Genomic DNA, 27409 nt, shown 5'->3' on the forward strand with positions numbered 1-27409 from the left:
ATTCTTATCCAAAGGCATCCACATAAGTGGATTTTTAAAGCTGATTATTTTTTTTTTCCCACCTACAATGGATTCTACAACCTTGTAGCAAATTGACTCTGAATGTCAGTAGTATGACTTTAGGAAAAGGTGAACGTAGTAGATTAAAGCTCTTATAAAAGCTTAAACCAAACTATGGACTTGTACCATGATTTAATAGTATTCTTGGATCTTTCTTGCACAGTGATTCATTCCTTTATTTGTACAGTAGCTCTGTGAAATATTGCTGTGAATTGATATTGTAATCAATAAAGTGCTTTTAACCAGATTGCATATAGCATGTTTTACTTTTAAAAATCACACTAAAACTTTAATCTCAGAAGTAAACCCAGCCCAGTTATTTTATGCTCAGCCTTTTTTCCTTTATCTAAACATTGGCAATTATGAAATGAAAAATGGGCTGCTGGAAGCAAGGAGTAAGTGTACTTCACTTGATGAACGCTAGCTTACTTGCTGTTAACCATTTGATTGCTTGTGGTATGTAGATAAAAGTAGTGACTGCTGTCCTTTCATCTCCACACCATAGGAGGACAGTACACGAGAGCAGTTCAGTACTTGGCTAGGCACATGAGCCAGCCTACCCAAGATACCTTACATGCCTACTGCAAAACTTGTCACTAAATGCCAGTAAAAATGTTACATTTATCAACTATCAGGCAAACAAGTTTTATTTTCACCTTGCATACTTATAAAAATGTAGTTTTGTAAAAAGTTTAAGGTTATACAAAGTTTATAAATAATCTCTCAAACATACATAGTAAATCAAGTATGTGCAATAACTCTGAACTACAGTTGTGAAATACATAATTTCTGTATAATTCACGGGCTTAGTCATAGGTGCACTTATCTCCAGGCATAAAGGTTGGGTTTCATTTCCAACATTCATGCATTTTCAGACTTGATCAGGTAGAACTGCATTCAAACTCGTGATGGAAAACTTACTATAAATGGACTATACCAGAACTATTCCAGTAGTTCCCCAAACTTTAGTGTGCATCAGGGTCACCTGGAGGGCTTGTTAAAACCTAGATTACTAGTTTCCAAACCTAATACTGAATTCAGTAGGTCTGGGGTGAAACCCTGCAATATGTATTTCTTAGAAGGTCACAAGTGATATTCAGGTAATCCAGAGCTCAAACTTTGACAGACACTGTACTAATGAGGTGATACCAAACGACTACGCTATGTCAAAAGTTGATGTACTTGCATATAAAGATCAAGGTCTTGAACTTGTAACCTAAATTATCAGTACCCAGAATCTTAGACATTAGTTTTTCATGTGGCATTTGTTACCTAATCCCATTTGTTGGTAGTCTGTACTATTTTTTGGTTACAAAGCAACAAAAGCTACAAAGTAGTATTTGGATTTGAATAGTGCATCCTACTATCTGCTATGCATAAAAACATTTTTGAAAGGCTTTTGTGGCCTTAATATTTTCTCAGGATATCCTGAAAAATAGTGCTGCACCTGTTATGAAAAGACTGAGTAGCATCCAGAAGCCTTAAAGGCACAAGAAAGTAAATAGTATTAAGAATAAAAGAGCCTAACATGTTACCCCTCTGTGGAAAAGCAGAAAGTATCCCTGGCCAAATGCAGTCATTATGCATCTAACAAGCATCTAGGTGCTGCTGCTTTGGTGATTCTCAAGACTAAATATTGTGTAGCAAAGCCCTAGAATATAATTTTTCATGTTTCCATAGAAGTTTAAATTAGTTTTTACAGAGAAACAGACACTACTTGAACTCATCAACATTTCATTAAGTTAAAAAATAACAGGAAAATATTAACAGTGCCCTGGTATATTCATACAATTAAATAAAGTAAAGCAACCCGGGGGGACAATCCAGCAGTGTCCTCGGCAAATACCTTCTGGAAAACAGCATTTGTAAATGACTAACCACCCAAAAGTCGGTGCTCCCAGATCTTTGGCTATTTTTATCACTTCAAACTTTTACTCCTAAAACTAAGATGGAAAGGTTTCCTTGCTATAATCAGTTGAAGCTGAAAATGTTTCTTTAGAAACATATCAGGCAACTATTCAGACCCAGATATTTTTATACTTTTATAAGAGTCCATGTATAATACCAAACCTTTAGACTATTTTACATCCGTTTTAATGGGAAAAAAAAGAGGGAGTAAAAACAGTGTATTTATTAGTGGTTTACATACCTGCCAGGATGGCAAAAGTGATTGTAACCTGCATAACAATACACTCAAGAACATTCCACACTCCTTGATAGAGCAGTGCAGTTTGGGGGTGGGGGGAGGGAGACTATTCCCATTAAAGTAGGCATCAAAAATTAGTTTTGAGAAAAGATGAAAGGAGCATTCTCTAACTCCTGGATGCCAGGAAGCAGAGTTTTTTCAGAATCAAAAACAAAGAGAGCCCTAATTAAGAACAAGGCCCCACCCCTCAGGGGTCACATAGTTGGTTCTGTTGCTTTTAACTAATTCATTTTAAACACAATTTAGCCTTTTCTTTACCCCAAATTAAAACTAAAAAGATACCATATAATACTTTTCAGAAACGCAAACACCCTGATAGATCATTATCAGAATCTATACAAGGATTTGCTATTTAGGTACAGTTAGTATAATTCATATTTAAAGTCATTTCATAAAAAAGTGTCCCCATCTTCCAGGTTCCATTTTCTCCTATGATGATCACCAAAGCAATCTCTACTGTTAGGATTCCTCTTCATTGCTTGAATGTAGAAACTGCTTAGTAAAAGTCTCCAGCTCATTTTCAAGTTGAATGGCTTTATTTCTAATTTAAAAAAATGAATAAAATACCAGTCTAATTATCATAAAGGCCAGTGAGAAAGAAATGCATTCCATCCAATCTTAAAAAGAAAAAATATCACTAGTCAGGTGCTACTACATGTATCTGAACTCAGATTAAACTATTATCAACCTTTTTAGAGTATGTATATGTGCTATTATAGCTTTGCAATAAATGCAGACAGAATCCAATGTCCAGGACTTTTAAAAAAAAGCGTATACTGGAATAAAACCCAAAAATCTGAATAAGAAAAAATGGGAAGCACTAAGAGACCACGGAGTTCCACTACCTTACATGAGAATTATATCCTAAGTCATAGAATCATTAACTGTCCTCGAATTCCCTTTAAGTTAAACACAATGTATAGAATAACTGGTTTTATGTATACATAAAGTAGCTGTCAAATGTTAAAGGACCATGGTATACCAAAAATCTTTTTAAATACTAGAATCATACTTGACACAGCCAAATACCCTAATGAGATGAAAACAGGAACTAAAACGGACAGAAGAACACAGACCGTGTCCCCCATTCTCATACCATGCCAAGGCGCACACACATACTTGAGTGAGCTTTTCTCTCTTTTCTCTTGGTCTTGTTGCCGGGTGCTGGGTGCATGTGGTCGAGGACATAGAAGTTAATGGACACATGAACTCCACTGTATGCTTCTTCAGGCAACACTCTATTAGTTACGTAACTTAAATTCTATCTGAACTGTGGAACCTAATCTATTAACAATGGGGATTCTAATATTATGGGATTTGTTATTTAGAAAAAAGATTAGCACGTCAAAATTATTCGTACTTACTCAAGCCCTGCGAAAAACAAAAAGCTATAGTAAGTACCAATAATATCATTTCTTTAACAAGATGAAACACTACTAAAAAAACCTAAGTAAAAAAAAAAAATCTGTATATAGTTTCACTAAGACTATGATGTATTTGGGATAATCTAATTCAAAAGAGTTGCAATGGAATAAATGAAATTTACTTGGGTGTATTTGTGCGTATGAAAGGAGGCTGGGGTCTAAGTGATAGGCAGTCATCTTTCGCAGAGATTATGAACAGAGGTGTAATAACAATGTAACTGCTGATCAGATTAAGACACCATGGACAGATATGCCCACAGGTGTTTATGTCCCAAAATTCAGCTCACAAGGGCAGCCTCTACAATTTGGAGACATTGCAGGCTGCTCTTATGTGGGCATTTTATGTAGCACAAGCCCTGGTAAGTAGCAGCAAGAATTAAATGATGCTTATGGGTAAAAGCTGAAATGTTGGGACTACCAACCCGCAGTGACCTCATGGGGACACACTAGTCAGGTACCCAAAAGCAACTTTTAGTTAGACCCCACAGAATTCATGATAAATCATATTGAATCAGAATTCCACATATTAGGATATCTTGTTTACTCTTGTTGCTTCAAATTTTAAGCACACTCATGTCCGCAAGGAAAACGGAAGTTACCAGTCTTGGATATAGAGGACTAAAAACTCACACTTTAAATTATAGAACGTCTGCTGTGAAAAGGGACTAATATAGCTCAACAGAAAGTTTTAGATAAAGATCTAAAAAATTCCTTCTAAATCAGATTTGTTTTTTCTTGTTGAAATTGGCTTTCGTTGAAAATGCAAAACATATGGAATTAAATATGGACGGAAAATAATAATTTAAGCCGTTGCAGAAAGTTTTAATATAAATTCACTGCTAATTTTACATAATTATATTTAGGTAATGAGACCAATAAACATTCATGTTATCAAGAAAAAAGGTTCAAATACCTTAAGAACTTTGAACTGTTTTGTATTTTCTCCAGTTGATCTATTTCTTTGGATAATCTAGCAATTTCTTCTTCCAGATGTCTTTGTGTAATATCAACTTGTTGGCATAGGCGAGCAAAAGTGGTTGCCATTTCCCTTAAAAGAAAAGATGGTATTTTTCAGCAGTCATGAATGTCTTAAAATGAATGAAGCTTTATTTTAAAGCTTATATAAAAAGACCACAAGTTTAAAATATACCTAAAATGTAAGGCATCCAAGAACACTGTTAGGCATGGTATGAGGGAGGATGTGGCACTAGGGCTTAATTTCATCTGGCTTCAAGACAAATACTCAATAGGCAGCATGAACCTCTACTATATGGTTGTGAATATGAACCAGCTATAAAAAGGCAAAAGATGGGCATATTTCTTCAGAAACACAAATAAGACTTACTAGTCCTTTGCCTACAGAAATAAATTACTGAGAAAAGGCAAGAAAATTTCATGAGCTTATGTGACTCAGACAAGAAGACTTTTTTAATGTTCATTTTATTTTTGAGAGAGAGATTGTGAGTGGGGAAGAGCAGAGAGAGAGGAAGACATAGGATCTGAAACAGGCATCAGGCTCTAAGCTGTCAGCACATAGCCCAACACGGGGCTTAAACCCGTGAACTGCAAGATCATGACCTGAGCTGAAGTCTTCTAAGAAAGAGGATCAAGTTATCTTTAACTTTTTATTTCCCACAACCCTCTCTAGCATAGTTATTAGCACATGGTAGGCAATTAATGATGACAAAATGAATGGAAAGCTTCATTAACCTTATTTTTACATATGTGACCTGAGATGATTTCTTTTGGAGGTCTAGGTATCTTTATTAGAGAAAAGATCTTCCTTAATATAAATGAGAACTACTGTATAAAATAGGAATTCAATAAATATTTTGTAAACATTCAGTGATCTCAAATCTGTGCCCTCACTGTTTCCATTCTCTTCAGCTCTGTTAGTACAGGCTTTGATCTTGTGTCTGAAAGTTTAATCTCCCTGCAATTCTTGTCTCCTTAATCGAAACCATTCTATATACCACACCACTGCAGTTATTTGTTCTAGAGCTAAATATTCATGGTATCACTCCCAGAACTTCTAGTTATCCAAGCTCCTGTCCTAGTGTTAGGTTTATATTCAAATATACCCCTATGGTATACATTATCTGTCACATCGAAATTTTCTCATGTTTCCCAACACACTTCTTTTTCCTCTGCTTTCTTTACTTTGGGGTGTTTTCTCTGCCTACATCTTTCTGTTCTATTCTGGCTACCCTTCCTTGTAGGAGACCCTTTTGACCCACCATTTTTCACGATTTAAGATTCTAGAACCTCATCGGGTGCCTGGGTGGCTCAGTCAGTTAATCATCTGACTTCAGCTCAGGTCATGATCTCACAGTTTGTGAGTTCGAGCCCCGCGTCGGGCTCTGTGCTGACAGCTCAGAGCCTGGAGCCTGCTTTGAATTGTGTCTCCCTCTCTCTCTGCTTGTCCCCTGCTCATGCTCTCTCTCACACAAAAATAAACATTAAAAAAAAAAAAAAAAAAGATGCTAGAGCCTCACAATATGAGGTTACATACCACTATATTACTTAACACTTTTCAATTATCATTATGTACATGTTATTTCTTTCCCTAAATTGCAATCATCTTCAGCTCAGAGAACTTTTTAATTCAGTTCTCAGAAGCATCCAAAAATAGGCTATTCTGCATTGATTTAACAGGAGTTCTATATATTTTTACTAGATTGATGAAACAAATTTTAAGACACATAGAAATATATATTTATATTATATATTATTATAAATATAAATTACACTTCTTATCACTTGTTTTTGAGCCCACCTGTTTGGTATCATTCGATTTTTTCACCTTGGTGGTGATGACAAAGTGTGTTCACATTTTGCGATAGTTCCTTGAGCAGTACTCTTGCTTGTGCATTGTTTTACAGGTATGTCAAACTTCAATAATTAAAAAAACAAAAAACCAAAGACACATCTTTCAACTTACTGTTGTACTTGGTGGCTACAGTTTGCACTCGTGAAGCTGACAATCATCTGCAGTTTTTCAGTTGCATAGTTCACAAACTGCTGTTTAAAGGCTCTCTCCTTAGCACGTGTGGTCCAGGTCAGCCTTTCATAGAGATACAAAGCTCCATACATACTTAATGAAACAGATATGAGTTTCCAGCCTATAGTTTTCCAAATCTGTAAAGGTAAATTCACAGGCTACTTTGAAAAAGAAAATCACCATTAGGGACATTGTATATTAAGGCATTTTAGCAAACTCATCAGCTCCTTACAGATCTTTGACTCAGATCCATTTTTTAAATAATTATCAGACAAGAACTTTTATAACATGTCAGACATTTGGTAAGTTGATATAACGTTATCTCAAAAAGGAATGTGAATTTTTTTTTAGGTCACAGATTTTAAAAACCAAAACAAGTAAACTCATGTTTTTCATGACATGGAAAAATATTTTACATATATGTACTACCACTAAAACATAATCTTTAAAACTTGAAGGCATATCCCTCTGGTATTCAGAGGAGGCTAGAGAAGGGACCTGGATCATTCTTGTTACTCCAATGTATAATAAATATCATTTCATTATGTGCTGTCATGTGAAAATAGGAAGCACCATTTAAAGGACTAGCTAGTTGGTGGTATTTTTCTCCCTAGAGTATTTGGTAAAAATTTATACTGTGGTAATCATTTTGCAATAATCTGTGTTTATGAAATCATTATCTTGTATGCCTAGAAGCAATACAATGTTATAGGTCAACTATATTTCTATGTTAAAATATATATTTTTAAAAACTTAAGATTAGACCTGTGAAAATCCTCTTTATTCACTAATTTTAACCAGCAACTTTTTGTCATTTTATAGATCCTGTAAATAAAAGTAAATATACCTTTCTTTTTGTGATCTAGCAAAAAGCTCTACACAAATTCCCATTTTATACTAAAAAGGATTTCTTACCACCCCTCCAACAACGATGATGCCCATAGAAGTTCTAGATGTGAGAGAAGCTAATCCTGTTATTAAGGTAACCATGAGTTCTTCCTGAGATGCACTGTCTGGCGTTGCTGGATTAGGAGCAGTGGGAGTAGAAGCTAAAGATCTGGGGAGCTGGTACGGTTGGGGGAAAAAAGGTTATTACAATGAAACCACTAAATAGTTACATTTATAAAGTTCTATTTTTTTATAATTAAAGTAGTAAATCTATAAAAAGAATAACTCCAATAATGAGTTCCCAATAAATACATTAAGAAAATAAAGAGCCTAAAAATTATTTTCTATGACCAATATTGAACCAATGATATCATGACAAATAACGAATTTTCACACTATATTTCACACTATAGTAGGCCCTCAACCCTCAAGAGGAATTAAAACTGTATTTTAAAATTCTTCCTCTAAAAAAACTGGACTTAAAAATTAAAATCTTCTACATTTCAAAATACACCATAAGAAAATTAAAAGCCAAGCCACAGACTAAAAAAACGTATTTGGATATGATGTATCTGACAAAGGACTTGTAGCTAGAGAATAAATATAGAACTCCTGAAAATTAAGAAGCCAAATAACCCAATTAAAAATGGGCAAATGATCTGAACAGAGATTTCACAAAAGAAGATCTACAAATGGCTAATATAAGCACATGAAAAGATTTCAAACTCATTAGTCATTAGGGAAATACAAATCAAAAGTACATGAGATACCATTTGGGGGTGACAGGTTCTACAACCAGATTGTGGTGGTGGTCTTACAACTCCATAAATTTTCTGAAAACCTATCAAATTGATAGATTCAAAAGGTTTTTAAAAAATATTTCCATTAATCTAATCTCTTTGAAGTCAAAACTTCAATTTTATTTGAAAACAAAAACTTCCAAGAAAATAAAAACCCATTTCAAAAACAAATGTAGAACAACCTACAACACACTGGATGAAATGCTGAGACTGCCTTTCCCTTTGCATCGTATTATAATTCAGAAATGGCTCTATTTGATAGACATTAGATCATAAATATGCAAATTGGACACAGGTAGTTCTATTAGGGAAAATCACATAAGCCAAATAAAAAGGAGACTCTCAATTGGTAGAATGAAAGATACATAACTGTGCAGTAGAGCAATAATCAAATAAAATGCTTAACAAAAAAACAAAAATAAAGATACCTGGAAGATGGGCTCTGATAATCCTAGCAGCACCCTCTGAGCATTCGTTGGGCCCAGGAAACGATGGACAAGGGAAGACCAGCCCAGGGAAAAATGAAATACAATATCCTCTTGAAAATCTGAACATAACTTATGGCAATTTAGGTCATAGCTGAGATCAAATTTCTTGCAAGGAATCAGTGTATGTAGTTTATTTTGTATACCAGCTGGAAGTAATGGCTTCAAATTTTCTAGACAAAACAAAATTGTGATATTTAAGAATCAAGAGTAAATAATATTTTATGTTGTATAAAAAACCTAAAGGAAAATAAGCCCTTCACCAATGAAATAAATAAAAAAGTATACATGAACTTGCAGATAAATATTACCAATAATCTCTTGCTGGGATTGAAGCATTGAAGCATTGACTTCGTTGGTGCACCGATCGGCTAAATTTCTTCCCATACCATCCTCTATGTGCTTATTTAACTCCTGTTAACGTGATAAATGTGCCCATTACTTTTTCTCTAGAACATATATAGATTTTATTAAAACTTTAAAAATGTAGTAAATGCTAAATCTTAAAGGATAACTTTTCTGTGTGCCTTATATACAAGGTAGTTATCACAAGAGTACACAGGAGATGGAACACTTTAATCATACACTGGGTGCCAAGAAGGTGCTAAACCACTAAATACAAATGTACAATAAGGTGAGGAAACTGTATCTAAATAACTTTAAGTACAATCTAACTTACATTTTTATATACTTTCAATACACTTGGAGTAGGATGAAACTCTGAACAAAATTCATCAACCAACACAGACAGTCGGCAAATTTCATCTGTCATTGCACTTGACACCTGAAAATATGAAGTTAAAAAAATTAAACAAGATTACCAACTACTCCAAAAATCAAATTGAACACTCCACTCACTGAGCCAGTCAGGTGCTCCCCCTTCCCAGAAATTTTAATCATAAAGTTACCAACCCACCTTGTTTGCCACCTCCTCTGTAACCTCCCTGATTTTTTTCTTAACATCCAGTGTTAAAAGGTTCATCTGGTTTCGGATAAAGTCCAGTCTATCAATTTGATCTTCCCTCTCTTCCATTGAATAAACCCTATTATAGTATGAAGAGTAATTAATTTTTAGGATATAGTAAAGTCCCAAAGCAATTAAGCTAGGGCACTCACTTATGTACTGAATGATCTGTTAGCATGATACAAAAAAAATACTCTTATATTTCAGTATCTAAAAGGATTCAAATAATATTTCATTTTAAAGCATTTATAGATGATTGGATATAAACAACTTTGTTTCTCTGCCCATGAGGCATCTGAATCCCACAAAGAATTTTTCCCCCACAAGGAAATTGGAAGGATTCTCCAAACACAGATATGAACAGTCAAAATAAAACTCAATATTGACTTAATTTAATAAACAAGGGTCAGCAAATGGCATCCTGAAAGCCAAATCCAGCCGGCTGCTAGTTTTTGTTAAGGTTTTCTTAGGATTTAGCTATGACCATTCATATGCCCATCATCTATATGGCTGCCTTTGCTCTAAAACTGCATAACTGAGTAGCTACAAAAGAGACAGTTATGACTCACAAAGCTTAAAATACCTATCTGGCTTTTATAGAAATTTGTCAACTACTAGATGATATAGAAAAACAAAGACCTGAGATACTTTTAAATTATCTTTAGCTAAGAGTTCCCAAGACATAATTATACAAAACATCCTCAAATCACATCTTCTTTGCGCCATGTTTACAATTCAATGTCCTGTATTTTTAAAATTAATAATATTATGGTCAATCAGTGGACCAAATACTCACTTTGGCTACTATAATAAAACAATTGAGCTGGAAGGGGTGTAAATGGCAACACAATGTCATACAGAAACAGTGGGCAGGGTCTGAGATCAGACTGAGTTCTCTCTTGTGTTTTATGTGCTGGAAAATCTCTAATTTTGACATAATGCGTTCCACTAGAAGTGTCAAAATTAGGCAATAGATTTAGGTGTGAGTGTTTGTTTTCCCAGTAAGATCATATGCATTTAAAATTCCCAACTTAGGGGCACCTGGGTGACTCAGTCGGTTAAGTATCCGACTTCGGCTCAGGTCATGATCTCACGGTTCATGAGTTTGAGCCCCACGTCAGGCTCTGTGCTGACAGCTAGCTCAGAGCCTGGAGCCTGTTTCAGATTCTGTATCTCCGTCTCTCTCTGACCCTCCCCTGTTCATGCTGACTCTGTCTCTCTCTCTCAGAAATAAATAAAACATATAAAAAAATTTTTTTTTAAATAAAATAAAATTCCCAATTTAATGTCATCTTTAACTTAATCCTTGATTCTTTATAACTTTCCTTTCTTTGCTGAAACCCACTAATGGAATAATTAAGTTTGAACACTGTTAATGAGTGTCACACCTAATAACATCACCTTTGTTTCAAGTGTACCAAGTTTGTGAAAACTACCCTTCAATAATGTTGGCAATTTCATGTATTCACTTTTGTCTTTACAAGATAATAAATGGAATAATAGCACAGTATACTATGATGTATAGGGCAGTGCTTACCAAACTGACTTTCTGGATGGCAGGTAATATCACCTTGTTTGTTTACCAGCTGATGAAAAAAGCCCACAACTGGCACTGGGATTTCAGAGGGATTTCACGGTATCAATGTATGAGTATATGAAAAACTGGTCATAAGTTGAACGTTAACAAAAAAGAGGGTCACCTCTTTTTTGGACTTCATCAAAAAATTCCTCTCAGAGAAATGGCTCTTCCACTGCTTTAAAGATATTTAACTACGAAATATGTTAAAATCATAACTCATGAGAATACTAAGATCCGAGGAATGTAAATGATGTATGTAAGGTTGTAGACAAAATATTTACAATTTCAAATATTCATTTAAAAACATGCAAGTAGGTTGCTGACTTTAGTGTGAAAGTATTTAAAATATAACAATTTAAAACATTAGTCTAAGGAATTCATATTTATACAAAATGACATTTTACTTTGCAATAAAATTAATTCATACCTTTTCTCTGCTGCTGCCACGTTTATTGAATCCATTATGTCTTTCACAGTATCTAGTATCTGTTTAGCTCTGATAGTGTGCTGTTCAAACTTTGTTTTCACTGCTGATTGCGAGATACACTCCTGCGAGGGGCCCAAGCCATAACACATTACTGTAATTCCATCCCAACGTTTTCAGGAATTTAAACACAAAACCTTGCTGTTTGTAACATTAACCAAAACATAAATAAAAGTAGAAAGTAAATGCATGAGAAACACAACTTAAAACAACAAATGTTAAAAAAACTGCAAGGAATCAAAAGTAAAAAGGACATTAACAGCAAGTTCATATCTTTGTGTAATTCTACACAGTAATGTGCAATGGTTTTTTTTAACTGTTTTTAAAAATAAAAAAAAATAAGCAGGGTACTGTTTTCAATGTTTAAGGTTTCTCTGTTAAAATTACTAATTTTACCTGATTGCCTTTAATCTACTTCTAGTCTATCTTGATTTTTCTCATGCTTATTACAATATTAGGTTATTAGATAACCTAATAAAGTTCATAACTGAGTTATTAATTAGAATTCTACATTTAAGAAATTAGTTGAATGGCATGTTTCACATAAGGTTATTTTTATAAAGAACTTCTTTCAGTTAAAACTTGAACAACTTGAAAAATACTCTTCAGCAAACAACCTAAATAATACTTTAAATTATTTTTTAAAATATTGGGGCATCTGGGTGGCTCAGTCAGTTACATGTCAGACTTCGGCTCAGGTTATCCTCTCACCGTTTGTGAGTTCGAGGCCTGTGTTGGGCTCTGTGCTGACAACTCGCAGCCTGGAGCCTGCTTCAGATTCTGTGTCTCCCTCTCTCTGCCCCTCACCGGCTCGCATTCTGTGATGCCCTATCTCATTTATTTCACTTTCAAGCCAACTGTAGCTAATAAACTATTCACTGTACAAATCTGTTTTGTGACCAGTGTTTTTTTTTAAAAATGGAATACATTAGAATGTATCACATATAGTAATGGATACATTTATACTGTAAAATTTTTGTTCAAATTTCAATACATGTGCACACTAGTTTTTTAGAATACTTACTGTGATTCATCATTGAATGTTAGCAAAATTATTACATTAAAACTGTCCTTTCATTTTTACCTTATAGAAGGTCAAATTCTGTACTGAGGTAACATTTAAAAATAACTAAAGTGTTTACAGAGAGAGGATATCTGGTCTTTGAACCATCAAGAAAAGCTCGTCTGGGTCACAGCAGCAATAACTGCCATAGATGCTTTGTAGGAAGCCACGTTATTTTCTGTAACAAATTTTTAAAACTTAGGGATGCATCTCCATGAGTTCCATGAATTCATTTTCTTGAACCTCTTTTTTTATACAACCAGTAATAAATTGTAATTACTATCCTCTGTCAAAATAGCTTTCAAGCTTTAAAAGGTACTCAATGTTATCTTGAAATCATTAGTATGTTACATATTCACTCAACGTACTATTTATAACCTATGCTTAGCCTTCACATCCCGAAAGTGATTATCTATTGAATTCACTAAGATAGAAAACACTTTTAAAATTTCTTTTGCCAGTTTAGTTGTCCTCTTCAGCACTCTGAGGTGTGAAAAATACAACAGATTCACTTCTTTAACTACAGGGCACATTAGGGTAATTCATTTAGTTAACTGTTTATAAAGCCTTAACTGAAACCCCTTTCACTGCACAGTCTAACTTTTCTTCATGTTTCAACTTATTTATACATTCCTCAACATCACTAATCCTGAAGAGGTTAGTTGTAGGAAGTTACAGTATTCCCCATTCTGGTTCTGTAACTTCTGTACAGGCCTACAGAAAATCACCAGTAACTATACAACATTAACTGTTTAAAGTATAAACTGCTTATTTTTAACTGAATCAAAGCTTTGATTTTCTTTAAATAACTATCTCATAAATGAACAAATTAACCTCCACAAAATTATAATAAAAGAATAAAAATATTTTTAAAAGAAAAAAAGGTTAAAAGAAATTCTATGTTCCTCGATGAAGCAGATCTAGATATCAGCAATGAAGACCCAAAATTTGTAGATAACAGCACAGTATTAGAGCTAGACAAGAAAGAAAATATTTTCAAAAGTTATTAGGCAATATAAAAGTTATTCCTTGATTTAAAAATATATAACCATGAATAAACATAAAGAAAAAAGCAGGAAATCTTTTAATTAAGAAGTATCCCACACTGATGCTCCCACTAATCAGAAAAATATCAAGTCAACTTGCAAAAGGAATATTCTATTCTGAAGTGTGGAAAATGTTAATTTAAATAAAGGGGTTTTTAGGGAATTATTTCTCAGAACCCTTGCTACATTAATATGCTTATGAATCCCCAAAGGGAACATATACAGTAAGCAGCGGTTTCCAGACTTACTTTATCCGGAACTCTAATATTCCAAGGAAAAGTTTAAAATACTACACGAAAGCAATTTAAATTCTATCTTGTCAGAGTATCCTGTAGATTATCTTAAAACTAATTATTAATGGTTTAGAACCAAAACAATAATCCTATCTCAGCTAAGAGTTTTCTAACTTTCTAATAACATCATAGGAAACTACACATTTGTAAATATTAATATTTAGGTGTAATTAGGACATAAATGTGCCAGGTCCTTTCAACAGACCACAAACACCTACAATAATATGCTATTCATTACTCCCAACTTATTTTGAAATACTGTTAACTAAAAGGACTGTGCAAAACAAAAACAACCTACTAACATACAATATGCTTTTCAAGTAAACATTCAGTCCCATTTGTTTACCTTTCCTGTCTCCATACAGATAGATGTATGTCTATATATAGAAATACAGATGTATTTTTACATATTTTCTTTTCCTGCTGAACAATCTGACAGTTCTTTGCAGACCCCACAACTTTACTACTAAATATATTAACATATGTCCCTAATAATGGGGTCATTTTCCTATACAACCACGAAACAATTACTGTATTCAGAACATTATCACTGGGTCAATACTACTAACCTAGCATACAGTCCATTTTCAGATCTTACCAGTTGTCCCAGAAATGTCCTTTACAACAAATTCACTGACATTTTAGAGAAGAGTTATTTTATACCCCTTTCCCATCTTATAAACAAAACTTATGGCCAAATTATTTGAAGAAATTTAGACTTCTAAATTATCTTTAGAATATACACTTGTTCAAATACAGGCTAAAAACAGTAAGAAAACATACTGACAGAATTAACATTGATTTTCCTGATTGATTTTAAGTGACTTAATTTCCAGGCCTTATTGTACTTGGTACCCTAAATGTTCAGGTTTTTTGATCCTTCGGAAACAAATGAATCTCAAAAAGTCTGTGGCAAAAATCAGACTGCTAAAAATGATAAACTTGGTAAAATTTTTTTCACGAAAATAATTTTCTGAGACTCCCCAAAAAAAGTAAATTCTATAAACAAAGAAAAAATGTGTATAAAGGCCATTTCTGTGATCACAATGCAAAGAAACCAAGAAATAACCAAAAATTAGATGAAAAGAATTAATTAAAACATGGAATTCTTAATAACTCCTATAATGAATAGGAAATGCCAACATTTATTAATTTAAAAAAATTACTGAACGATGAAAACTAAACTGGATACTGAAACTCATGGGATATATCCAAAGTTACATCACAAATTCACAGCCCTAAATTCTTTCCTAAAGAACAAAAAGCAAAGAACAATTCTACTTTAAAAAAAAGTATAAATAAAGCGGAAAGAGGGGCGCCTGGGTGGCTTAGTCGGTTAAGCGTCCGACTTTCGCTTAGGTCACGATCTCGCGGTTCGTGGGTTCGAGCCCCGCGTCGGGCTCTGTGCTGACTGCCAGCTCAGAGCCTGGAGCCTGTTTCAGAGTCTGTGTCTCCCTCTCTCTCTGACCCTCCCCTGCTCACGCTGTCTCTCTCTCTCTCTCTCCTAGAAATAAATAAAAATATTAAAAAAAAAAATAAAGCAGAAAGAAACTATGTTTAAAGATTAATATACAACTTAACGAATAAAGACAAATTGCTATCTATGAATGGAAAAATTAACCAAGAGCTGGGGCAGGGTCGTTGGAGGATAAAACAGAGCAGTTAAATCCCTGGCAAATCTATTAAAGTTAGAACACATAGGGGCGCCTGGGTGGCTCAGTCGGTGAAGCATCCGACTTCAGCTCAGGTCATGATCTCATGGTTCGTGGGTTTGAGCCCCAAGTCAGGTTCTGTGCTGACTGCCAGCTCAGAGCCTGGAGCCTGTTTCAGATTCTGTGTCTCCCTCTCTCCCTGACCCTCCCCTGCTCACAGTTTCTTGCCCTCCCTAAGAAATAAAACATTAAAAAAATTTTTTTAAATAAATACATAAAGTTCGAATATATATATGTGTTGGGCGCCTGGGTGGTTGGTTCAGTTCGTTAAATGTTGTCTGGCTCTGGCTCAGGTCATTATATGACAGGTTGCAGGTTGGAGGCTCATGGCAGGCTCTGTGCTGACAGTTCAGAGCCTGGAGCATGCTTTGCATTCTGTCTCTCTCTCTGCCCCTCCCCTGCTTGTGCTCTCTCTCAAAAACAAATAAATGAATAAATATTTTAAAAAATATGTATACACATGTATGTATCAAAGAATATAAAAGTTTTAAAAATGAACAGTTTTATCCTACCAAGTTATAAATTCTCAGAAATGTACCAATTTATAGAAGTCAAAAATTACCAAACTTGATTTAAGAAGTTAACGAATGTCAGCTCTAGGAAAAAAGCTGAAGAGTAGTCAATCATCAAGAAAAGCTTTGACTCCAAAACAAAATTTTTTGTCCCATCTGATTATTTCTTTAGGTTAAGTTCAAATAATTTCTAGTCGATTCTCATCTTAAATCTATCATACTTTTAATTGAACAAAAATTCCAAACTCTAAAATATGACGTTCTCTATGACTTTACATAAAAGCTCTTGCATAGCTTTTTATATATAATTTTTATATTCCCAATGAACTATTTATTATGACAAACTGGAAGTTTCTTAAAAAAATTAAAAGGAATAATTCCTAGATCTGCCTGATTATTGCAATCCTTTGAAGAGCTTTGAATATTTACAGATTCCTAGGTCCATCCTAGCCCCCCCTGAATCAGTCTCCAGGATAATTCAGGAGTCTGGAGCTCTCTAAGGCACCTAATGTGATTCTCATTATCAGCCAAGGTTTAGGAACCAGTGCTCTACAGCACAGCTTTTATTCTTCTCATTCCCATCTCTTCAAGTAGGTATTCTGTCTGGGTAGCAGGAACCAATATGAAAGAGATCACAAATGCATAACAACAATATGATTTGGTAGGAGAAATCAATGACACACACACAGAGAAAGAAAGAAAAGGCCAATAAGTAAGACAAAGGGAGAAAGAACAATTGATCCTCTTCCCAGTATTTTCCCTATGGATGAAATTACTGATCTCAAGAGTGAGGAGAGCATTGAATCTCTTGTAAAGCAAAAGGGAAAGAATATAAACAATGGTCTCAGTGACTGCGACTTCATGTAGCTTGGGAGGACAAATGCTGATAAGCCAGGGGTCTCTGATAATTACTAGTGGGCTTTCCTTCTTAAATACTTTGTCTCCATCTACTTAATAGTCTGTCTCCAACACACCAAATTAAAGATGGGGGAGAGTGAGCAAATGTTTAGTTTAAACAATTCTGCCAAGTACATTCAATATTCACATCCTTACTATTAAAGCTATTATTACTTATAAGGAAGAATAATTGCAGATGGGAAGTTTTTTCAGTTCTGAAGTCTTTGTGTTCATTCATGGTGAGAAGCGGATATGCAATCTCAGCAGAGCTGGGTCAAATAGGGCTAAATAAAAGTTTAGAAGATTAACACCTAAATAAGAGTTTAGAAGATAAACATCAACAAAACTTTGCAGTCAAAAGTAGGATGAGATTTAATGTATCTGAATAAAACACTACATCAAAATATAAGACAGTATCCTTCCTCCCCAATGCTGCAAATGTATTAGTCATTTATGTGTCCCAGGTGTTCCTACCAGATTCCTAAAGTACAAGACCTGTATCTTAATTATTTTTTGTATTCATTCATTTAGGATATTTGACATAAAATGTGGAGAATAAACAGGTGACAACAGAGTTTAAAATGTAATAAATTTTTGTCAAATGACATTAACTATGTTCTCTCTCTCTATAAACAGTATGGTACAAAAGAAAAAAGATGATCTTCACTCTGCTCTATTATCCATCCCAACAGCAATTACATTTATTTAATCTTGCCCCAGATTACTGAATAAAGAGAATTTCACACATTGTACAACACATGCAATATTAGAAAAGTCTCTCATTTAAATACAAATACATAAGAAAAATAAGAAATTACAATCTTTAATTTTAAATTCTTACGGATCATCCATTTTGCAGGGGCTTCCTTTCTTCAAACTTGTTTCACTTGCTGTGGCAGTAACTATACTAAATAACAGCAAAGGTTATTTGACAAAGATAAAGAGTAAACACAGAAGATTATGATCATTCTCCAACCAATGCTAGGGTTTTGTATTAATTAATACATTCACAAAATTCCTACCTCAAAAATTTGTTCAAAGTTCTGAAACTCCTGTAATCTTGCCTGGAATCCTTCAGCAAGTGCCCCACCTATAACATTTAGGTGAAGAGTTTAAAACCTAGTATACAGCAAGGTTAAGATTTCTAGCATGCTGTTTCTATAACTATACTTGTATTTCAAAAGAGAATCTATAATAATACATACCACCTTCTGGCATCCCCTGTGCTTTGTGCTTTCTAGCACTAAGAACTTCCTTTGCAGAAACAAAGAAGATACGATTCTGTGCCTCTAAAGGATCTACAACTTTAAGCTCATCCACCAAGAAATGCAGGCATCTTTCCATGTGCTGTCTGCGAACCTACAGAAAACACGGTACTGAAATAACTCTAGCAATTAAACAAAAATACAGCTGACAGCTACAGGCCTAACCTCCGTAGACTCTTTTTCTTAAGTAAAGATCCTTCCTTGACCATTTAATTTAAAATTCTGATGGGCCAACAAATATTATGCAGCCATTACAAAATATATTGCAGACAAATAATAATACTGCCACGGGAGTTCTTAATGAGGCATACAGAACTGTACTACAAAAAAAAGTATATGCATATATATATGAAAATTAATAGGTGGCATTTTTATTTCTTATGTTTATTTTTCAAATGTTCTACAATGAAGCTATTAATAACTCTGATATCAGAAAACAAGTACTACATAATTAATTTGCTATAATGAAGCTATTTTTATTGTTAAATAAGAACATAAACAGTCTCTTTTTCTTAAAACACTGACAATTAAAGTTGGTGAGAATGCATCAGCGAGGGATTAGAGTTGCAATGTTAGGGTTAAGTTTAGCACTTGGGTATTAACATTAGGACTAAGAAAGGCACCTGGGTGGCTCAGTCGGTAGAGCACGCAACACTTGATCTCAGAGTCGTGAGTTTAAGTGCCATGGGGGTGTAGAGATACTTTATTTAAATAAATAAAATTCAAAGAAAAATTTAAGAATAAAAAATAAAATAGGACTAAGGATTAGAAACTAATTAGGGTTTAATACTCCCCTTTAGCACTGTGGCTACGATAAGAAATCTCTATCTTAAGACTTAATAAAAATTAAGCTAAGCAGCACCTGTGTGGCTCAGTTGGTTAAGTCTGACTTCAGCTCAGGTCTTACCTCATGGTTCATGAGTTTGGGCTCTGCACTGACTGTGTAGAGACTGCGTCAGATTCTCGGCCTCCCTCTCTCTCCCCTCCTCTCTCCCCCCACTCTCTCTCAAAAATAAATTTGAAATTAAAAAAAATAATAAATAGCAGAATATAAAGCTTCATATTAAACAAAATTCCAATTTTGGGGGTGGGTGAAAAGAATGAAAGCAATCTAACATGTGAACAGTGATGGGACAGTGCAAATTTTTTTTATGCATTTTCTATTTTTTGTAAATAAACACAAACTAGGATTAAAATTAGAAAAAGAAATATCAAGCAAATTAAGTATTATTTATAGATCATAGACCTAATGCCTGATACACTACTCTTTTTAAAAAGAAGTTTCTATAATCACCACGATGACTAAAAGTTAAAACAAAAACACCCAAGTGTTGGCAAGGATATAAATCACCTGGAACTCTCAATCTGCTTGGGAGTGTAAATGGCATAAGCACTTTAGAAAACTCGGGCTGTGTTTACTGAAACAGCATATTCTTTACATGCAATCCACCAATTCTACTTCTAGATACAAAATCACAGATTATTGATCTCTGCAGTACTGACATTTTGAGTCAGATAAATCTTTGGTTGGGAGGGGCTGATCTATGTCATGGGACTTTTAACAGCACCACTAGCCTCCACCCAACAGATGCCAGTAGCACACTCCCTGAGTTGTGACAATCAAAAATGTCTTCAAGGGCACCTGGGTGACTCAGTCAATTAAGCATTGGACTTCAGCTCAGGTCATGACCTCACTGCTCGTGAGTTCAAGTCCTGCATCAGGCTCTGTGCTGACAGCTCAGAGCCTGGAGCCTGCTTTGGATTCTGTGTCTCTCTCTCTGTCCTCCCCTGCTTGTGCTCTCTCTCTCCTTAAAAAATAAACACTAAATTAAAAAAAAAAAAGTCTTTGGACATGGCCAAATATTCCCTGGAGATCAAAACTGCCTAATCCCTCAAACTTAGAACCAGTGGCATATGCCCAATAGAAATATAAACCTGGGTGCACCAAAAAGACATATATAAGAATATGCACAGAAGCATTATCCATGACAGCTACATATAAGAAATTCACCCAAATGCCATGAATAAATCAAATGTAGCTATTTATAGGTTGAAAAAGCATACAGTAATGAAATGCACTTAACACACAAGGGTATGGATGCCTATCACAAATGTAATGTTGAGCAAAGGAAAAGGGGACACAAAAGTAGATACTATATATGATTCCATTCCATAAAGCTGAATAACCAAAAAAATTAATCAAGGGTGTTTAGAGGTTATAGTAAGTGCTCGTCCTTGTGGGAGGATGGAGGGGGATACATTCTGAGGTGCTGGGAATGTTCTGCTTCTTGAGATGGACCCTTATGATGTGTACACTTTTCTGTTATGTTATACTTTAAATAAAAAATTACAACAAAACAGTGTAAGATCTAAAATGATTAGACAGTACTTCTATCAGAATTTTCCTTCAAAGTAGCCTAATATTCTGGTCTCTATCACACAGTCCCTTCAGGTTTTCTTATAATTATAGTTTTTTCTCAAGAGAACAGCTGCTTATGAAGTTCTATTATATAAAGTATACTGTTTTGTCAGATAACAATGTACATTACTATATTTCAAAACTTAAATAAAAGATAACTTACATCTTCCATATATTCTGGCTCTGATGCAGAGGCATCCCAACGATTATTCAAAATGAAAATATTAGGCTTGGAAAGTCGCTCATTTACCTTGTGAAAAAACTGCTTTTCCTAAAAAACATCAAATACCCAAGAGTATGTTCACTTTTAACAGCTATTTTATATATACATTTATAGATAAAGCTCTAAAAGTGTGAATCATTTAGACAACAGTGATTAATACCCATTGATAAAGGATCCCAAAGCACTCTGAATATTAAGATTCTCAAAGGTGACAAAATTGTAAGAAGGCAAAGGTGAAGATTTTTCCTGCCCCTGCCTTGAGTCTTTCCTGAACTTCAATTTAATAAGTATTTAATGCAATCCCTATCAAAATTACACCAGCATTCTTCACAGAGCTAGAACAAACAATCCTGAAATTTGTATGGAACCAGAAAAGACCCCAAATATTCAAAGCAATCTTGAAAAAGAAAACCAAAGCTGGAGGCATCACGATCCTGGACTTCAAGATGTATTACAAAGCTGTAATCATCAAGACAGTATGGTACTGGCACAAAAACAGACACTCAGATCAATGGAACAGAATAGAGAACCCAGAAATGGACCCACAAATGTATGGCCAACTAATCTTTGACAGAGTAGGGAAGAATACCCAATGGAATAAAGACAGTCTCTTCAGCAAATGGTGCTGGGAAAATTGGACAGCAACATGCAAGAAAATGAACCTGGACCACTTTCTTACACAAAAATAAACTCAAAATGGATGAAAGATCTAAATGTAAGACAGGAAGCCACCAAAATCCTCAAGGAGAAAGCAGGCAAAAACCTCTTTGACCTCGGCTGCAGCAACTTCTTATTCAACATGTCTCCAGAGGCTAGGGAAACAGAAGCAAAAATGAACTATTGGGACCTCTTCAAAATAAAAAGCTTCTGCACAGCGAAGGAAACAATCAGCAAAATTAAAAGGCAACTGACAGAATGGGAGAAGATATTTGCAAATGACATATCAGAAAAAGGGTTAGTATCCAAAATCTATAGAGAACTTACCAAACTCAACACCCAAAAAACAAATAATCCAGTGAAGAAATGGGCAAAAGACACGAATAGACACTTCTCTAAAGAAGACATCCAGATGGCCAACCGACACATGAAAAAATGCTCAACCAACACATGAAAAAATGCTCAACATCACTCGTCATCAGGGAAATACAAATCAAAACCACAATGAGACACCACCTCACACCTGTTAGAATGGCTAACATTAACAATTCAGGCAATGAAAGATGTTGGCGAGGATGCAGAGAAAGAGGATCTCTTTTGCACTGCTGGTGGGAATGCAAACTGGTGCAGCCACTCTGGAAAACAGTATGGAGGTTCCTCAAGAAATTAAAAATAGAACTACCCTATGACCCAGCAACTGCACTACTAGGTATTTATCCAAGGTATACAGGTGTGCTGTTTTGAAGGGGCACATGCACCCCAATGTTTAGAGCAGCACTATCAATAGCCAAAGCAGGGCAAGAGCCTAAATGTCCGTCGACAGATGAATGGATAAAGAAAATGTGGTGTGTGTATATATATATACACATATATATACAATGGAGTATTACTCAGCAATCAAAAAGAATGAAATCTTGCCATTTGCAACTATGTGGATGGAACTGGAAGGTATTTGCAAAGCGAAATTAGAGAAAGACAAATATGATACGACTTCATTCATATGAATTTAAGATACAAAACAGATGAACATAAAGGAAGCAAAAATAATATAAAAACAGTGAGGGGGACAAAGCATAAGAGACTCTTAAATATAGAGAACAGAGGGTTGCTGGAGGGATTGTGGGAGGGGGGATGGACTAAATGGGTAAGGGGCATTAAGGAATCTATTCCTCAAATCATTGTTGTACTATATATGCTAACTTGGATGTAACTTTAAAAATTTTTTTAATTAATATATTTAAAATAAAGTACAGAGGAAAAAAAGTATTTATCTGTCTCTACCATTTGCAGAACACAATGGGTACTCCTGGGTATAAATAAACATTATATACTTTCAAAAAGCTACTTCAGATCTTTTTTAATATTTAGACTAAACTAGTAACAATGTAAGACCTGTGACATCATAATAAACAACAGAGAAAGGTATGTGACCTAAATGCTGTAAATACATGCTATGCTTATTCAAAGAAGAGAGACGCCATATCTAGCTGGAATTAGAAAAAGCTCCATTAAGGAGGTGGTGGTGATAAAGGACTTAAAAGTACTGATAATGGCTTCCTGAAAGATGAAAAGCTGGGAGCAGAAGAACTGTGTGCAAAGAACAGCATAAACAAAGACAGACAAGTCAGAATGTACATCAAAATTGTTTAACCAAACAATGGAATTATTCTAACAAAGATTTTAAACATTTATCTGTTTTTTGTTTTTTTAATCATCAGACTATAAACTGTCAATGCTGTCAGAGTAGCCTGGTCTATGTGGTACAGATTAGGGTAGGGAGGTACAAAAATAACAGTGACAAAACAGAGGTCTGGCTGGTAACACCTAGGTTAAAATGGTGCTTGGCCATTTATATGCTTTTGAGGAATAATAATTTTTAAAAATCATAGTATAGTTTTGAATATTAGAGCTCTATAAACTCAAGCTTATTTGGGATGAGTCTGGCTCTAGACATCCTCAATAAATAATCTGTTAAGTCTTACAGCACCTTAGAATGTATATAGGTAAACTGGAACCTAGAGTATACACGGGTAAAGCTGGAAAAGGCTGACAAAACTAAAAATATGAAAAGCCTTGCCTGCCAGACATGAGGGTTGGGGGGCGGTGGTGAGGTAGGAGTGTTAAACCTTATTCAAAAGACTTTAGTCATCATCCTAACAATTCTGGTGCCCATTCCTTCTGAAACTGGCAAATAACCACAATCAAGGTCAACAACATACACATATCACACCTTGAATGTAAAGACTTAGCAGAAGCTAGAGTCATCAAACCCTAGATTCCCAATGATACTCTGGGTACACTCAAGACCAGAATCAGCTCTTCCAGTCCCATGGAAACACAAACTCCTTTGTTCTCCCTTGATATCAGAGGTTCTTTCTAATCCAGGACTTGGATTTCCCTCACTTTTCACAATTAATAGACACCATTTCATTTCCTATGACTCAAACATAATAATATGATTAAATCCTACCGTGTTCATTAGTGTTGATTCAGAGTTGGCAACCAAAACGAAGACATCAGCATCTAAGCAAAACTTATCAATCCAGCTATCCAGCTCTGTAGTGACATCTGTACCTGGACTAAAGAGAACAAGATAAACCTGTATTATACAATATTTTTTAAAAAGAAAATGTGATTATAGAAAGACAATTCTTTTAACTTTTATAAATCGTTTCAAGTCTAAAGGACAGTATTTCTACTCGTTTTCAGCACAAAGCCTAAGAGATTTACTTTCTCACATATAAGAGAGCATTTGCAGCAAGCTGAGTCTGTTTTATCAACTTCTATATTTATACTGCTGACAAGGAACTCTTAAGAGCCTATCCAATTGACAACTTAACAAGTGTTTAAAAAAATTTATTTACTAAGGACAAATGACCTTGTAATTTTTTGATAAAGTAATATGGTCACTATTTTAATCTTTCAAATCTTTATGCTCTAAAAGGATGAAAAGTAAGTACTAAAAAAAAAGGCTAATATGTAACAAAAATGAAGGTGCAAGCACCTACGTCCAGCAGAGCTCAGTAAATATTTTAGTGTTCATGAGCATAAATAAAACACCCTCTGCTAGGCAGAAATTTAATATACAATTATTTTACATACAATATAAAAATTATAGTTCAACTGTCCATACAATGGCTTGATGTATCCTGTAGCAATGTGGCAAGATGACAGGCTGGGGTCATGGATATAGTCTGGTCATGAAATAAAGCAAAATTAAATGCCCAGAACCTAAATGGTTTCCATAGAATGCTAAAATTTTAACCAAAAAAACCAAAGAGCATACCAAAATTTAAAAAAATTCATTTAACTACTTTTCTTGGTAGGATATTGCTTAGCAGATGTACATTACCATTTTACTGAATACCAATGTAGCGAAAATGGAGAATAATCAGCAGAGTTGAAACAAAAATTCCAACAGTATCTGATTAATTCTTAAACCATGAAAAGCTATCTGAACTGTCCAGTAACAGTATTTTGGGAAACTCGGTCTCCAAAATGAATTTATTACTAGTTTAAAAATTTACCTAATCAGAGTTATCTATCTAGTTATTTAGAATTAGACAATATGTAAGGCCCAGTGACTTACTCAAACTACAGTCAATCTAGGTGGGGGGAGGGGGAGAATGGCTATCCTTGAAATTTCTTGTAATAGAATTAGACTGAGAAACTGGCACTTCATATAACCAGTAAAAAAGAAAAACCAACACCTATCTGTTCTTTAACAACCTAACAAATGAGAACAAAGCAGAGATTGAACATTTAAATTTTTATGTATTACATGCTAAAGCAAGCAGTATTACTCTACTAAATGAACCTTTAAAAGGAGTAAACCAATACATATGTAATTTTACCTGTCCACTAAGACCAGGTCATCTCTCAAGAGGGCACATTTTGCCTTTGGCCAAAATACATGCACAAGACAGCCAGCTTTCAAGTCTTTGTCCATATGAAGGGCATGGGCCAGCTGATTAACTGTCTAAAGTGGAAGAGAAAAAACAAAACTGTGCTAGTAATAAAATTCAAAAAAACTACGATGATTTGGGACATTTATTTTTGCAAAATATGTGCAAAAAGCAGAAGTTAAAATAATTAGAAATAAAACCATCTCAGCAACCTTGAGAAACTGAGTTTTAGAATTACCAAGTAGAAAAAATAAAATGGTATACCATTATGTACAAATAGAGCTGGTGACATTCTAAATGCCCAACAAATGAACTCTGGCAATGGAATCCTATGCAACCCCTGAAGTTGATATTATATGTATGAAAACAAATTTTACAATGCATTAGGAGGAAAAAACCAAGTCAAAATAGCACATATGAAATCATTTTGTTTATAAAATACAGACAAACACATTTAACTCTCTAAGAAAGGGCTTCCACTGGTTTTGGTAAGCATGTGAGTTTTGAAGTTTCTTTTTGCCCATTTTTATTTTCTTTCTCTTTTAAAACGTATTGCTTTAAAAAAAATTTTTTTTAATGTTTATTTATTCTTGAGAGCGAGCGAGCAAGCATATGAGCAGGAGAGGGGCAAAGTGAGAGAGGGACACAGAATTGAAAGGCTCCAGGCTCTGTGCTGCCAGCACAGAGCTCCACAGGACTCAAACTCATGAGCTGTGAGATCATGACCTAAGCCGAAGTTGGACACTTAACCAACTCAGTTACCCAAGGGCCCCTAAAATGTATTGCTTAATTATAAGAGGTGAAAATAGAAGATACATCATTATTTTAAAAGACTTTAAAATACCAGAGTAATAATAAGATCAAAGTGGGGCACCTGGTGGCTCAGTCCATGAAGCACCTGGCTCTTGTTTGGGCTTAGGTCATGATCTCACAGTTTGTGGGTTTGAGCCTCATACTGGGCTCTGTACTGACAACACAGAGCCTGCTTGGGATTCTTTTTCCCCGCTTTCTTTGCCTTTCTCTGGCTCTCTCTCTCAAAATAAATGAACTTAGAAAAGAAAGGGGAGCCTGGGTGGCTCAGTCAGTTAGGTGGCCAACTTTGATCTTGCAGTTTGTGGGTTTGAGCCCTGCATCAGGCTCTGTGCTAAACAGCTCAGAGCCTGAAGCATGCTTCAGATTCTGTGTCTCCCTCTCTCTCTGACCCTCCCCTGCTCACGCTCTCTCTCTCTCTCTCTCTCAGAAATAAATAAAACATTTTTGAAATTTAAAAAAAAAAGAAAAAAGAAAAAACCAAAGTAATACAAGAGAAGCTCAATACATATTCTTTCAATAAAGGATTTTTCTCAGCAGGCTGTTATTTACTCACATAACCCTGCTTAACATCAATGACTATTCCTTCTCCTTCCATTTAAATTCACTAAAATGTTTCTATTTCTCAAGATAACTTCTGACATATACTAATTTATTAACGTGTACTTTAATATCTTTCATGTATGTGTTAAATATACAATAAATACAAAGAGCTT

The 27409-nt window shown here is 34.7% G+C and overlaps 1 protein-coding gene across 1 annotated transcript in view; it reads right to left on the minus strand.

Annotated features, from left to right (window-relative positions):
• Nucleotides 1–689: 689 nt before the first annotated feature.
• The window catches only part of MFN1 (mitofusin 1), a 32414-nt gene continuing 5694 nt past the window's right edge, over nt 690–27409 (minus strand). The window contains exons 4-17 of the mRNA XM_077770580.1: nt 25833–25957; nt 24449–24557; nt 21262–21369; nt 18620–18773; nt 18437–18504; nt 11835–11956; nt 9781–9907; nt 9544–9648; nt 9176–9278; nt 8808–9037; nt 7607–7756; nt 6632–6828; nt 4604–4738; nt 690–2807 (exon numbers count right to left, since the gene is read on the minus strand). Of these exons, the coding sequence (XP_077626706.1) occupies nt 2726–2807; nt 4604–4738; nt 6632–6828; nt 7607–7756; nt 8808–9037; nt 9176–9278; nt 9544–9648; nt 9781–9907; nt 11835–11956; nt 18437–18504; nt 18620–18773; nt 21262–21369; nt 24449–24557; nt 25833–25957 (1815 nt within the window). The 3' untranslated portion in view covers nt 690–2725. The remainder of the gene's footprint in view (nt 2808–4603; nt 4739–6631; nt 6829–7606; nt 7757–8807; nt 9038–9175; nt 9279–9543; nt 9649–9780; nt 9908–11834; nt 11957–18436; nt 18505–18619; nt 18774–21261; nt 21370–24448; nt 24558–25832; nt 25958–27409) is intronic.

This window comes from Crocuta crocuta, unplaced genomic scaffold (genome assembly GCF_008692635.1).
Source record: "Crocuta crocuta isolate KB4526 unplaced genomic scaffold, BGI_CrCroc_1.0 scaffold256, whole genome shotgun sequence".
In the NCBI taxonomy this organism is placed as follows: Eukaryota; Metazoa; Chordata; class Mammalia; order Carnivora; family Hyaenidae; genus Crocuta; species Crocuta crocuta.